General features: G+C 42.8%; 1 protein-coding gene across 1 annotated transcript in view; it reads left to right on the top strand.

The window, feature by feature from the left end:
* Window positions 1–16,396, top strand: part of EFCC1 (EF-hand and coiled-coil domain containing 1) — a 105,457-nt gene that overhangs the window by 53,759 nt on the left and 35,302 nt on the right. The window contains exon 4 of the mRNA XM_044451510.1: window positions 9,791–9,933. Coding sequence (XP_044307445.1) covers window positions 9,791–9,933 — 143 coding nt within the window. The remainder of the gene's footprint in view (window positions 1–9,790; window positions 9,934–16,396) is intronic.

Below are 16,396 nucleotides of genomic sequence, written 5' to 3'. Positions count from 1 at the left end.
TAGCTGACACTGACCAGGCACCAGTCCAGAGAAAACTAGCTGGTACTTGACTGATAACAGCAGCTCAAACAAAGGACAATTCACACCATCCTCCTTCTCTTCTGTGTAATAGCACCCCATTCTCCTCCCTCCTTTAGAGCATCGTCTTTGGAATGCAAGTGGGAAGGATCACGCCTTGTACTTTTTTAATTCTGTAACCTGTTGAAACCTGTTAACTGTGGTATGTGTAACCCTTTAATGATCAATGTATCATTAAAGGGCCAACTGAGGACTGCTCAGGTGTGCCATCTGGAATGATTCGTTGGGAGCTGGTTATTCTCGAGAATAAATCCTTTAACATAAAACCTTCCCCTGCTGTGTATTTTGGGCATACGCACATCAGGACAATGTCAATGCTTTTGGTCAATGCCGTGGAGAATCAATGCTGTGGCCTTTCCTCTCTCCCCTTTCATTTCCTTTCTTTATAGTGATTTCCTGCAGTATTTTTTAAATTAATAGGCTTTAAGGCAGTTTGTTCATAAATATGAATTGTTCCTAACTTGGGGATGGTCTGTAAGCTTGGTATAGATTTTGCAAAATGTAACTGTTTGCCAGTGAAACATGTTGGCCAAAACAACTGCTGAATGTCCATACTAGGTGCATAACTGGGTTTGGTGTTGGACTGGATGATCAGCAAATTTGGGTGTAAATGTCCCTTTGCTGAGCTATATTTTGACATGGAAAAATAGAAGCAAACAAAATGCATGTGGTTCTTTCATCAGAACTGCTCCAAATTAAAAATAGCCATAATTACTTATGTCCCTCTAGATCAGGGATGGCGAACCTTTTAGAGACCAAGTGTCCAAACTGCAACCCAAAGCCTATTTATTTATTGCAAGGCACCAACACTGCAATAAATTGAGGTTTTAGAAGAAAACACCTCACAGCCAATCCAAGCACACACACACACACACACACACACATCCTTGGCATGCACTGACCGGTCATAAGAAAGCTGAGAAGAGTCTCAGCTAATGAGTCGTGGCTTCTCACGTCATCGCCTGGGACCACTACTACATCACGACCAAGCGCATGGCCCCTATGTGCCCTGTTATTCGATGCCCGGCTGCTGGGAAGATGCTGGGGTGACTTGGTTTGCCTGATGAGAGAGGTCTCTGCATACTCACTGCGGCATGTGTACCATTGGTTCACCACCACTGGCCTAACCCTACCCTGGTGCATTCCCCTAACCCTAATATAGCGGTAAAATACCATTGAAAGGGTCGAATTTAAAAAAGTCTTCCTTGTGTAGCTTTCTCTGCACAGCTGATAATTTCTGCCCACTTGCCAACCATCAAAATGATACCAGGACACCACATTTTTGTAACCCTGGTGCACACCCCTAAAGCTAATATAGGGTGAAAGTTCCATTGAAAAGAGAGTGATTTTGAAAAAGCCTTCCTTGAGTAACTTTCTCTGTACAGATCATCTCTGCCCATTCTAAAAACATTCCAACCGTATCAATCATGCCAAGACACCTCGTTTTTCCAACCCTAACCCTACCCTGGTTTACACCCCTAACCCTAATATAGGGCTAAAGATCCATTGAAAAGGGTGATTTTGAAAAAGCCTTCATTGAGTTCGTTTTTCTGCACAACTAATCATTTGTGCCCAATCTAAACATGGTCCGACCATCAAAATCATGCCAGGACACCTCATTTTTCCAACCCTAACCCTATCCTGGTACACACTCCAAATGCTAATGCAGTGGTAAAGTTCTATTGAAAAGGGTGATTTTGAAAAAGCCCTCATTGAGTTCCTTTTTCTGCACAGCTTATCATTTCTGCCCATTCTAAACACGTTCCAAACATCAAAATCATGCCAGGGCACCGTGTTTTTCCAACTCTAACCCTACTCTGATGCACACCCCTAAGCCTAATGCAGGTGTAAACTTCCATTGAAAAGGGCGTTTTTGAAAAAGCCCCCCTTGAGTAGCTTTTTCTGCACTCCTCATCCTTTCTGCCCATTCTAAAAACGTTCCAACCATCAAAACAAAGCTTTGACACCTCGTTTTTCTAACCCTAACCCTACCGTGGTGCACACCCATAACCTTAATTAAGGGGTAAACTTCCATTGAAAAGAGAGTGATTTTGAAAAAGAATTCCTAGAGTAGCTTTTTCTGCACTGCTCATCATCTCTACCGATTCTAAACATATTCCAACCATCCAAATCATGCCAGGGCACCCCGTTTTTCCAACCCTAACCCTACCCTGGTTCACACCCTAACCCTAATATAGGGGTAAAGATCCATTGACAAGGGTGATTTTGAAAAAGCCTCCCTTGAGTAGCTTTTTCTGCACAGCTTATCTCTTCCCATTCAAAACACACTCCAAGCATCAAGCAATGCCATGACACCTCGTTTTTCCAACCCTAACCATACCCTGGTGCACACTTAATTTACCATATTTTTCAGTCTATAAGACGCACTTTTTTCCCCCTCAAAAGTAAGGGGAAATGTCTGTGCATCTTATAGAGCAAATGTCTGTGTGCCCGACGCCCGGTACGCTGCCGGCCCGCCTGCACCACGTGGCACCACCTGGCTGGCACGCGCTCGGCGTGCCCTGCTTCGCCTCCTCCCTCTGGTGCAGGTGAGAGCTGTGCCGCTCAGGGGGAGCGGTGCGGAGGAGGAGGAGCCACGGGCTTTTACCCGCTGGCTGCACGGAGAGACGGACTGCTCACCCGCACCGCCCGGGAAGACCTGCTGCCGCTGTGCCACCCGGAAGACCACCGCTGGCACGCTGCCGGCCCAGCTGCACCACGTGGCACCACCTGGCCAGCACGTGCTCAGAGCACCCTGCTCCACCCCCCTCCTCCGGCGCAGGTGAAAGCTGTTAAGCACAGGACGGTGTGTGTTTTCAAATGGCATCCCGTCTTTTAATGAAGCCCATGGGGAAGTGATGGGGAATGTGCCTGTGATTATCAGGAAGCTTTCCATGGATCCCTCCTCTAAAAACTAGGTGCGTCTTATGGTCAGGTGCGTCTTATAGAGCGAAAAATACGGTAGGTGTAAAGATCCATTGAAAAGGGTGATTTTGAAAAAGCGCTAATTGAGTAGCTTTTTCTGCACTGCACATCATATCTGTCCATTCTAAACACATTCCAACCATCCAAATCATGCCAGGACACCCCGTTTTTCCAACCCCAACCCTAACCCTACTCTGGTTCACACCCTAACCCTAATATAGGGGTTAAGTTCCATTGCAAAAAGGGCGATTTCAAAAAAGCCTTCCTTGAGTAGCTTTTTCTGCATGGCTCATCGTTTCTTCTCATTCTAAACACATTCCAACCATCAAAATCATGGCAGGACACCTTATTTTTCTAACACTAAACCTAGTGAGGACGGGCCCAGTCAGGGATGACGGGCGCAATTGAAGTCGTGCTGTGGGGGCAGGCAGATGGCCGCTCTTGTGCCTGTGTTGGGGCGGAGATGGCCACTGTCTTTTTTGCTCTTTGTCACTTTGCTTCCCATTCTTCTGATTAAAAAAATACAGAATGGAAGAACCTTATTTACATTGAACCTTATGGAGAAATTCAACTTTGCTTACGACCAATTTGGGTCACTACCAGAGTCCTCAAATGGATTACGTTTGTGAGCCGAGGTACCACTGCATTCCATAAAAATACAATAATACATTAGAGCAATACAATCAAGCAATGCAATATTTAAGTGTAAGTGATACAAAATCAAGCCTTACTACAATAATATAATAAATAATGCAATACACAATATCAATACATATACAATATAATGCATAATACAATGAATAATATCAATAAGATATAGCTATAATCCCACTACAGACAAAGCCCAATTACCATCAGTACAGTTAAAGAAGCAGAGCCATACAATCCCATGCAACAAGGTAACCCAAAGGGCTCACCAAAAAAAAAAAAAAAATCCTATTCAGAGTATTTATTTATTCATTAATACTTTTATATGCCATTACCACATGCCTCGGCATCTCAGGATGGCTTACAATGTAGAATTAAAACAATAAAACCGTAACAAGTACAGTGAATGCACATCAAGTTGCTCCTGGTCTCATTTGCTCTCTAGGCTGCAGGTAAGAAAATGTTTTAAGGCTGATGTTATCCAAGACAGCCTTTCCCAATATAGTACCCACCAGTTGTGTTTGACTACAGCTCCCAGTATCTCCAAGCAGCAGGGGCAGTCTAGCAAGGCTTGCCTAAGATACCTGAATTCTGAGCTTTTCTGATCATAATATATGTAATAGTGATTAAGCTATGGAAGGAGACAATGCATTTTTTGGGGTGGGGGGGCTTTTGTTTTTGACATGCATGATGGAATCAGAATGGGAATTGTCCGCAGGTAAACTGCTTTTCCCTGCTCTCTTTATGTTTCAGTTTCTCTTAGATTTATTTAGCTATTCTTGCTTTAGTAAGGCTTGATAAGCTGTGACAGGTAACTATCTCATCAGCTTCTCCCAAGCTTGTCAAGCAAATTGACTGTCTATGAGGAAAGAGGTCCTTTCAGATGTTATTCATATATTATGCCTCTTGAATTTCCAACTCCCTAGCACTACACAACTCTCAAAAGAAAATAAAATTCTGTCTCATTGTTTATATTTTGAGTTAAGGACTGCCCAGTAGAAATGTATTCCTGGTTGCCAACTTACTGCAGTTAGAGGGAAACTGAACAGGAGTGCAACAAAGTCAGAATGTACCTGAAAGAGGAACAACAGTGCTTGCATGATGGGATGCAAGGGTACACCCCTAGAGGTTTCTCTTGTTGACCAGTCCCAGGTCAGCATCATCTGCCTTCAGCACATGCTTTCCTAGCAGCTTGTGTCTGCAAAGGCCTGTCAGGAGGGAAGGATAATGGCAAGGGAGGAGGGAGCTTTGGGGGTATGAGTTCATTTAGGCTGGTCCTCTGGGACTAGAAAAGAGTCTTGTCATCATTAAGGGTACAATGCTGTGCTTCTTTAGACAGAAAAAATGTCCTACAGGCCCCATCCAGCCATGCTTTTTTCTAACTTTTTTCTGTCTAAACATGCATAGGGTTGTGTCCTAAAGCATGCGTGAGCTGTTGGAGTCTGATTAAGAGGGCCAGGCTACACCTCAACGTGAATTGCAAGCAGTTAATGTGCTGATGAAGAACAATGAGGGGATCTGCTAGGTATCACTGTGCCAGTAAAAATGCTTAGTGTAGATTCCCCAGTATAAATGCCTGCCAGTAAAGGTATTGGAATTGAGAGACAAAGGCTCAGGACATTGGCAAAAAATAGTTGCTTTATACCAGTGAGTAGACATACATGTTTTGGCCCTGAATAGAAGGGGACGGCAGAGGATGAGGTGGCTAGATGGAGTCACTGAAGCAGTCGGTGTGAGCTTAAGTGGACTCTGGGGGATGGTGGAGGACAGGAAGGCCTGGAGGAATGTTGTCCATGGGGTCGTGATGGGTCGGACACAACTTTGTGACTAACAACAATTATGTACGGGTCTTCCTCAGTATTTCTAGATATGCCTGCAGAGATCTCTGGGAAAAAAGAGGACTCCTTGGAATAAAACCACATACTTTTTCAACTTTTATTTTATCCCATTGGGTGTTCTCCAGTTTTGTTTGACCCTGCTATGATGGACAGTCTGTCAGTTAGGCAAATTTAGTGTTTGTAGCCAATGGCCATTACAAAATGAATGAGTAAAATTTGAGACCATGGGGTATGGGAAGGTATTTAATCCTATTTCCCTGACAAAAATTGCCCTCCTCCCCTGCTTCCCAAAGATGCTGATGGAAGCTAACTTGATGCGAATGGCAGGGGGGTGTCTGTGCTGCAGTGGAAGAGAAAGATTAAATTACTTTTCCCAAACTACCATGGCCCTCATCCTGCTCTTCTGTCCCCACACAGAGCTTCTTACAAGTACCTGTTAATTCCATGCCTTAATATCATGTCTAGTTTGACCCCAAGTCCTGAATAATCCTCAATATTGTTTGGCTAATGTTGATCATTAGGACATCCAGAACAAGTTCCATTCCTGAGATCATCTTTAATTTGAATTTGCATATAAGTTAGATCACATACATAAAGAGCATATAAAGCACTTAAGAAACATGTACATATACAGTTAAATATGTTAAACACGATACAACATTTAAATAATGATAATAATTCAGGAATAACAAAGTAACTATGGGTACTGAAGAGAGAGAAGCTTTATGCATGTTTGTAAATACAGTACAATTCTTAAAACAGTTTAGATAGAAAGATTTAAAAAAAGAGTAAAACGATTATTAAAGGTTAACACTTCTTGAGCTAACATTAAACCTAACCTTAACTGGATGATAATGGAGTTGGAACTGGGTTGGATAGGATGGACCTGGTGCTGGAGAATCAGAACTTCATTGTGCTGCTGGAGCATGGAGTTGCTTTCTAGTTCTGACTTTGCTGTTCTAGTTCTGCTTTTTCCCTCATCCTCCCCTTTCCCTTCCTCCATTCCATTCCATTCTTCTCTTCCTTCCTTTTTCCTTCCTCTCCTTGCTGCCTGGTGCATTAAAGATGAGGCGGGACTTCTGGGTTTGCTTCTTCGTAAGTAGAGATGTTCTTAACTCGGACTTTCTGAACTGGGAAACTGGGTGCATCTGTAATGTAGTATCATAGCTTTGGCTATAGAGCAATATAGAACTAAAATTAATAACAATGAGAAAATGTGTCTCCTCCACTAGAGTCTCGTTTAGAATGCTAATATAAGAAGAGAGAAATTGTCATCTTTGGTTTTTTTTTAATGCTTTTTTTCAGATGAGAACCTTTGAAAGAATAGGATATTAAGGCTCCAATACTAAGCCTATTTACTTGGCTGTAAGGCTCACTGAACTCATTGGGCCTTACTTTTAGGAGGCATGGGATTGTACTGTGAGTTGTGTGCAACATGATAATCCATGGATGGGGATCATACCTTGTGGCATATGTGCATGCTAGAGGCCTCTGTAGATTATATAAAAATTATTCTGTTACAGCAGAAAGCTGAAATCAGTAAGGTCAATTCTGTTCAAGATAAACGCTTTTAAAAAGCACAAGCTATGCCTCAGAGTGTTATTACTGTAGCAGTCAATATAATTCCAACAGGTCCAGTCAGTTTAAATAAACCCATTAGGCCCAAGAGGTCTGCATTTGATTTGCTGCTAAAATAATCCCATGTTAGTCTCTCTCTCTTAAATGACTGCTTCTAGAGTTGGAAAGTGGAAAGCAATGACCTAAGGAAATCACAAGGGTGCAACATTAATGTGATGTTGAGGGGATGGAATGAGTCATCCAGTAATCCTCCTTGAGGAATGTTTCCACCAGTTGTGGCTGATCTGTAGAAGGCACATTCATCCACTCTCTCTTGTATGAAAGGTCTTTGGGAAAGGAAGAAAACTCGGAAGACCACACACAAGCACCCGTCAAGCTTCATTATGAAATGAACTTAGAAAATTTTTGAAACTGGCCAGGGTTAAGCAGAACTAGTTAATGAGTAATTGCTTACTATAGCAGTTTTCTGTTTAGAAAAGGGCTGAACAGATATTCTTAGATGTGACTGTTGGGAAAAATTATCATTGGAGCATCACTGAAATTAAATTCAGATTAGTTGCAAAATTAAATTCAGATTAGTTGCGGCTTTATTTATGACCTATCCTTGAGTAGATCAAACCAAAGACTCATCTGGTTCAGTCCTGTGTCTCTGAGCATACGGAGCCAGATATCTTCTAGGTCTGTAAGCAGGGTGTGTTGACAATAATAAAAAACTGAACGGTTGTATTGAGAGTTCGCCTCACTCTGATTAATAGGTGCTGGAAGCAGAGTTGCAGTGGTGGCCTCAAGGCCAACCCTCTGTAAACACATATGCATGCAGAGTAACATATTTTTTCTGACCAGTCAGACTAACAATTCAAGCCAGTTCCAATTTTTGCTTATGAGGCAGCTGCCTTGATTTGTTAAACATTTCACTGATAGTGAGAATGGGCTTAATTAAAAGTCAGTTAGTCACAGACACTACTTTGAGCCCCAGCACTTATGCAGTCTCCCTGCTTCCAGATTTTACCTCTTTCAAGCTTGTCATTATCTTCAACACAAAAGCCTTAAAATTAGTGTGGCCTGCTTGACTGTCTCTATGGAAACCTTGCTGCGCTGGATGGCACACACACACTTCCCAGGCTTCCTCGGAGCGCCCTTCTCTCAGATCTTTGCTCCATATAAACATGCTGCTTATTCACGCTTCTTCAGCATTTATCAGATGTTTTATGAATACTAATGAAAAAAAGAGCCTAGCCCAGATTTGCAAAGGGGAGCAGTTTCAAGGGGATCTTTGGTGTTTTCACCTTGGACAATTTCTCATGAAGAGCAGAAAGCTAAGGCTGTTTGTTAAGAGCAAACAATCCCCCCCCCCCACAACACACACACATATAGAGTGGGAGTTTGGAGGTGGAAAGATGCCCCTCACCCACCCATTGCCAGATCTGGAGTATGCCAAGACATGGTAGGCCAGGTCCTTTACAATGGCTTGATTCAGACATTGAACTCAGAAAAATGTCCTTTGTGGGGTGGGAGACACTAGTTTTTGCGCATTTGATGGCAATGCAGGCAATGCTTGTCTGAGAAGGTTGCACACCTGAATGTGTGGTTTCCGAGTGGGCATCTTACCATGCCTTTGGAGCAATTCATACGTACTCCTTTGTGTAATGCAATTCACTCTCTTTCTCTTGATCAAGAAAGCATAAGTTCTACTGTGAGGGGCTGTTGTTAAATATAAATATAAGAAAAGGCATCAAAAACCATATGCCAATAACTACTGAGGTTGGGGTGGGGGTCCTCATGGGGCCTGGCTCTCTTAAGGGTATCCTAGGTGCTCTCTTGAATTGTTAGCATTCGTCTCCAGTCCCTGTACTAGAGCTGACAATAAGAAATAATAAAATTGGGCCCCTGGTTCTCAGGTCATTACGCATTTCAAGGTGAGCCTGAGTGGGCCTGCTCAACCTAGTTATTTTAAAAGGTGGACTCAAGCTGCCTAGATTTTATCATGTGATATTAGTATTTAGTATTTGATTTGCTAGAACCTGAGAATGTAACTTCTTACTTTGTTAGGTAAATAGAAAATACATAGTTTGAAAAATGAAACGTTATCCTCCTTTAAGTCAAGTTAAGTAAACAACAATGTTGGTTTGCCAACACACACAGGTTGACATTTGTTGGATTGCATTTCTGAATTGCTAGTCTGTTCACTTCGATATAAAGAGTAGACAAACAAATTGTTGAACAACAAGAGAAGGTAATTATTACATCATGGTGGCTTGGTGGGCTATCCGGGATCAACATTGTGGAAAGGGAAGGAATTAAAAAAACAAAGGCTAAATTGGTCTGATTTGAGCCTCCATAGTAATAGGCCATCAAATTCCCACAGCAAATGTGGGTTTTTCCTAGTGGATTTTCTTTTAAATAAAGTAAGACCCAGAAGAGGGGCTGCATACAGCCTGTAGGCCTTACATTGCCCAGCCCTGTTTTATACTGACCCCCAACTCATTTATTTTTATTTTATTTATTTATTTAAAACATTTTTATGCTTCCCCCATCGCAACGAAGCCTCGAGGCAGCTCACAACAGAAACAAAATACATAAATAAGTAACAATATAAAATTTATTTAAAAACCTCCGGTTTAATTTAATTTAATTTTATTTAAAATATTTTTTAGATGTAAGAGTAAATTTTATTTATTTACTCTCAATTTTATTTATTCTGTTGGCTTATCTGTATTTTCTAGGACAGGGGTCTTGAAACTCCATCTTTCTTCTCCAGCCAACACAGACCAGAAGGCAAGTTCAGCAGTAGATGGACAATATACCTTATCGGCTGTACAGCAAGACAGACATTCACCGACCGGTGGTGCAGGAATATCCGAAAATGGTATGGACAGTCTGTAAATATGGCAGAGTCACTCAATTCTTACATTTTAAGGTGGGAAACCCTCTAAATATCAAGGGTGATGATTTTCAATAAAACCACAAGTGCATTACTGGCACTGCCCAACAAGCATCCACAAACTCCCTACATTTTCTTGAAAATATTTCAAACTTTTTTATAATTTCAGTTTATCAGGTATGATCAAAGGGCACAATACTAAGCTTAGACAGAAAAATGTCCTATAATTCTCAGCCCCACAAGCAGAAGGTGCTCAGTTGGAGAAGATCTAAAGGATGAATGCCTCACAAACTGTGTCTCCCGAGGGAGGCTTCTGGACGGTGATGGAGCATCACCAGGCAAATCGACCCATTTTCTGAGCAGCCATTTTGTAAGGGGGAAAACACTGGATATATTTGACAATCTGCTGCGGAGGTTGCTGCCCCAAGGTACTCACCAGTTCCACAGATGACTGTTTCATTTGCACTGTCTTTCTAAGCCCTGGCAGAAGTGCCTTTCAGACAGAATTAATTGGGACCATTTGGTAGCTTACCTCTGGATTGTTAGTGTTTAAGTGTTCAGATACTGGTAATGAACTTCAGGCAGTGTCTGCTTCAAGAAAACACTTTACAGTAATTTTCCAATTGGAAAATCCCCTCTCCTTCTCCTCGATTTCTATCTTTGAAATGGTTTTAAAAGATTTATCACATTCGGCATCAACCGCTGCCATAAACACAGTGGTCTCTGTGTACTTACTGATAGGATTTCATTCAAGGCAGAGTGAATTCCAACTCATGCCTGCATGTTCACCAAGTCTATATCTGGTTAGTATTTTTCCAGAGTGGAGCTAGAAAAGCACACACAGACACAGTTCCTGGATGGAACCCTTTTGTCACAAAGAAACACAACAACCCTCCCCAAACAGAGAAGTGCTTGCAGATCGGACCCAAACATACGAGTGCCTGCAATGTGAACTGCAGAAAGAATGACCGATCACGTGCACAAGGACCTTACACCTTTCATAACCATTAAATTATGATAAAGACAACAGTTGTGCAGCATGACCTGAATTTAAACAGCAGGCTCAGGCATTGACTGTACATGTTTCTCAGCCTGGGGCTAAAGGATGGTTGTTACTGCGGTATTTTCCCTCTTGTGTCCCTTTTGCTGCTTAAAAATGGTTTGGAGGGAATTATGTGAACAAAGGAGTAAATTTGTAAATGTTTCTGTAGGTTTAAATGTCTTATGTGAGACTATGAGTTGCACACCTAACTCATGGTGTCATAAGCTGGTCCTTTCCCTCTCTTCCTTCTGTTTATCAAATTCAAGATGAAACCTGTGATTGTGCCATGAGTGTCTCCCATCACCTCCTTACCAGATGCAAAACCAAATCTTGCATCAGCTTCCTTTTCCACTGTGAAAAACCTTCAGCTCCCTCCAAAGCAGGCAGATTCTCATGCTTGGTTTGAGAAACCTCACTAGGTAACCTTGAATCAGTGAATTCCTGCTCTCTGCCTTTTTCCTCAGAATCAGGTGAATCTCTCCAAACAGTCTGTAATGAGCAAGAGATGGGCCTGTTCTCTGCCCTGGAAAGTTATTCCAGTTATTCCCTGGAATAACTTTCCTACTCAACTGTGGGAAAAAGATCAAAGTCCTGGGATTTCCTCTCAGCAATTTTATGATCCCTGCTCCATGCCTCTGGGATAAAGCAACTTTATATCCTCTCTCGCATTCTTTCTTTACATTAATTTAGAAATTGCTTTAACCTAAGTAGCAGAAAATAAAAATAAAACCTCTTAAACTCATTTTTTTTTCTTTTAAAAAGCAGAACGTTTCTGCCAAAAACGATAGTGACAGAATTCTGTTTCATAGTATCATGAGCAGAGATGAAAATGAAATTAGATAAACACTCTTCTGTCCATGCACCTTCACATGGTTCCTGGACATTTCAAATAAGAGTAATCTTTACCTTATGTTTCCTTTATTTACAGCATGGGTCAGGTTTAAGGCTTGGAGTCTAAATCTGCTAGCAGCTACACCTGCTAGCATCCATCAGCAAAACTAAAAGGGAGAGTCAGGAGAGAGAGAATGAGAGAGCGAGAGAGAGAGAGGACATGACATGATGACAACCCACCATCATTTCTTATCTTAGGTGGCTTGTCATGTTGTATGAACAAAGCCTGGCTTACTCTGGGTACATGCGCCCCCTCCAGCAGCCCACCCTGAGAACTGATGGGATGTTCAAGGGCTACTGTCACCCACAGTGGATTGTCATCTTGTCTGAACCCCAACAACATGACCCAATGTGGGTGAACTGTAACAGCCAGCAAGCAGATCCCTTGCCGCTCTTGGCAGATGGCTGCTGAGTGAACCCCACCAACAGCCTTTTCCAAAGTGCCCAAGTGGCATGGGGGGCTATTGTCAGGAGCTTGCCCTGCCTGCCACAGCCCAAAAACAGCCCTCCTTGCCAGCTGCCTGAGAAATATAGAAGGCGCCACCAGGAATGGCCTGGACTCCTTTCTCCTTACTCCTGCCCTTGGCAAGTAGCTGTGGATCCTGGCCATCCTTCTTGGCAGCCGAAGAACTGACTACTTCAGCCACGAATGGGGAATTGCCTCACAGTGATGCCCCATCCTTTGAGGCAGCATGACCAGATGCATTAGCCCCTCCTGCCTCCTCCTCCTTCCTCCTGCCTGGGGCTAGACCCCTGAGGCAGGGGGCAAGAGCCATCCATCTGCATGGCAGGGCTGTCCCAGGCTTGAGGCTGTGCCATGAAGCAGGTTGGGCACCCTGCCTCCTCCCAGCTCCTGCCCGGGAGCTGCCACTCTGCTTGGCATTGCTGCTCTGTATGCAAGGGCACCTCTCCTGGGCTTCTCTGCCTCCTGCTCTAGAGGCAGCAGGATGCAGGAGCATCCATTCCTCCATCCTCCCGGTAGTGCTTCTGGGTCTGAGCTGTGCTTGCACTACATGAGCAAAGCATATTTTTAAAGCCCTTTCTTGTCCCTGTAATGCAGACAGAGCTCTTGCTGGGAAGTCAATACAGCCAACCTCCAGCTTGTCTGGGGCAACATGGAGGGGGCTGCCAGCTGTGAGGGGGCAGAAGGTAGTCTCTGTATATTGTGTCGGTAAGGCAGGAAATGGAGCACGTGGCCCTTCAGGATGCAAAGCCCGTTTGCACTAAGGGGAGCCACTCTGAGAGCCACGGGAAGCTGAAATCAGCGCAAGATCATGGTTATTGGAGAGAGAAGGCTTGTTCCTCCTCCCAGCATCCCCTGGGATACCTGCTTGGAAGGAGCAAAAGGGAGGACCCAGTCCTGCTGTGTGAATTCGTCCACTACATCCTGGACTTACTCCATTCAGCAGTTGTAATTCCTGCAAACAGAAACACTGCTAGTTTAAGAATTACTTAGCAATGACAGTGATTATTCATATTGAAGGAGATGTTTGCAGCTGGAAGGTTAAATTTAAGGTGTGATATATATGTGTTTAAGATAAATGCTGTGTGGCAACTGTGCTTCAAGACCGTTGCACGTAAAGAGAAATAAGTAAACAACTCTTTGGTGAATGGCAGAACTAAAAGCCAGAAATAGTAATACTGAGTCATGTATAATCTGAGAGAAGTGTTTTTTTCCCTTTTGTTATTGGAGAAGAGGAGGAAAATGCTCCTGCCAATGTAAGTTAGTATCTTGCTAAGCTTGTAATCAGATCTGTTGGGCTCTTTCCTTATTTTCTGTTTTACAACAGTGCCCCCTGCTGGGTAGACTGAAGACTGCTCGACATGCTTCACACCCTTTGAGCCAAAGCATGTGTGAAAGATCTTGAAAACCCTACTTGGAGGCCTTTGTGGGCAAAACCTTGTGTTATCTCCCCAATCTCAGAATACCTAGCAGAAGGCTGACAGATAAAGATGAGTGCACCCCCAGACTTAAAATAATGCAGTGTAATCCTTTATATAGCTATCCAGAAGAAGGACTATTGTGTTCAATGGGGCTTAATTCCAGGAAAGTATTAGAGGATTGTAGCAATAGCTAAACGTTTCTCGTTTCTCGCAGCAAAGCTGTGGAACCTGTTGCTTGTCAGATGATGATGGGCCCATCAGCTCCAGCCAGCATGGCTCAAGGTCAAGAATACTGGGAACTTTAGGTGCACGTTCCCCATTCCTGGCCTACCACATACTAATTTTTTAATACCCTGTCTTTCCCCAGAAGGCCTCATGCTGACCCCATAAATTGCTGAAGTACAACACAAATTACAACAGCCATAAAAACAAAAAAGTAAGAATAGCAAACAAGGTAGTAGGAAAGTGTAACCCAGATAAAAACAGCCAATTAGAGTTGTTGAAGTGATATCGTTAAAAGCTATTAAGGAAGGAAGCAATAGAAAGGAATTCCCTTGTCAAGTCAAAGGTAACAATAAGCTGGAAGGCAAGTATGTGCAGATATCCAGGGCCTGAAAAGAGACTGACCATCGGCACAGATGCCTCGGTCTCTCTTGAGCTGGAGACTTTAAGAACTGCACTGGAATCAGGTGGGGCTTGTGAGACGTTGCCTGCTGGAGGCTGTAAGATCCCATCTGTTCTCTGTTTCCTGCGCTTGGCACTTTTGAGGAACTGTTTGCTAGAGCATTATTTATTAATACCTGATTGCACCTGAATGTTTAGCATATTTGATTCTGGTTTATGCATGATTGATAAATAATATCAACTGATACTGCAGTTTAATAATTGCTGTCACCTATCTTATTATGATGCTGGTATTATTTGAAACGAACATTTTGTTTTGGTTTATATTTATATTTGAAATGAATTTGTATTAAACTGTTTATTGCAATAATATCTTGATTTGTATTATTGCTGTTGTGTTGTTGTTCTTGTGCTGTGAGCCACTTGGGGTACATTAATATAGAAAAGAGGCATACAAATTTAAGGGAGCCGAAAAGCAGGAAGTCCTGCCATTTGGGCACCACCACAAGAAGTCCTTTTGTCCCATAGCCATTTGCCCAACATCCAGAGGGCGTGCACAGAAGAGCCATGGAAGTCTGTGTCTGCTTGGCATTTCTGAAAGTAGAATAACCTTTTAAAGAACAGAACCACTAACAAACTCTATTTTACACGTTCACCACCACCACCTTCTGGGTGAAAAGGCAACAGATGGAGTGACCCAGTTTCTGAACTTGACCTGTAGAAATATACCCTCAACATAAACACATATTTTGTGTATCTGTCTGATTACAAACAAAGCATAAGAAACAGAAAAGGCTAAACAGACAAGTTATACCAGAAGCTTCATTTTGCTCAACAAAATACTAAATACCGGTGATAGAGGAGATGGCTGATGGAAATTATCCTTTTAGCATATGTGGCAGAGTTTCATCTCTAAGCAGAAGGCTGTGTTTTATTTCCCTAGTGACACATACGGTGATTAACGGAAAAATCTGGCACCTCAAGTTGCAAAACAGCTACTTGCAATGAATGTGTGAGTAATGGCCAGCAGCACTCTTCCAAGCCCAGTCTGTGAGAAAATCCATGTCTAGAAAGCAGACAATTATCTAAAGCTCTCTGCCTAGTTTTCTCCCATTTGTGACTCTACCCACAAAGCTAGAATGGGAAAGAGCAACTTTACCTAATACTGCAAGTTGTTGCTCCTTTCTGCATATAAGCCTCAAAACACTGCTATCCGTGCCTTTTGGTTAGCAGCGTCCTGATTATCACCTGCATATACCGCTTTGTGCATCTCATTGTAGACCTGTTGCCTCTCTCAGTAATCTGCTGGCAGAGCATTTGCCTCTGGTGCTCTGATCATATCACTTTTTTGTTTATATCCCATTTCACGTCTTTTGATGTGACTTCCCCAAATCCACCTTTTCCATGAAGCCTACCTGGTCTCCAGGTATTGCTGTCACCTGCCTCCAGCCAAGCTGCAGTTCTCACTATGTTTTTTTAAAGGTTTGCTTTAGAGTAAGTGTAGGCCCTCTGATCAGGATCCTGCCATAGGAGATGAGGGAGCTCACCTCTCAGTTATTTCAGACTCAGTCTAGATGTCCTTGGCTTCCACTTGTAACCTTCCTGCATTTTCCCACAAGTTTTTCCTTTTGTTCCTTTCCACAGAAAGTCAGGTAAGGATCAAAAGATGGAAAATCTTCAGAAAGCCTTTTAAGTGGGATGCTAGGCGCCATCTGCCTGAAGGCACTCCCAGTGTACATACATATCACTGCAGCCTATACATATACACGCCTTCCATTTGCCCCACCTTCCTTTGCCACCCTTTCTCTTCTCTTCACTCCAGGACCTGGCATCCCGTGGGTGGAGCACAGAGACTAGAATTGGAAATTGAAGTGATTTTTAAAGTGGCAAAAAGCAACCTTTTGGGAAAGCAGCACTACTCTTGTAATGTATAATGTAGAATTTTAACAAATTACTCCTAAAATTATTCTATTGACACTTGATCTTTCCTAAAACAAATCTTATTTA

This window comes from Varanus komodoensis, unplaced genomic scaffold, assembly GCF_004798865.1.
Source record: "Varanus komodoensis strain SLA01 unplaced genomic scaffold, ASM479886v1 scaffold6_2, whole genome shotgun sequence".
Classification (NCBI taxonomy): Eukaryota; Metazoa; Chordata; class Lepidosauria; order Squamata; family Varanidae; genus Varanus; species Varanus komodoensis.
This window is presented reverse-complemented; position numbering and strand designations above follow the sequence as displayed.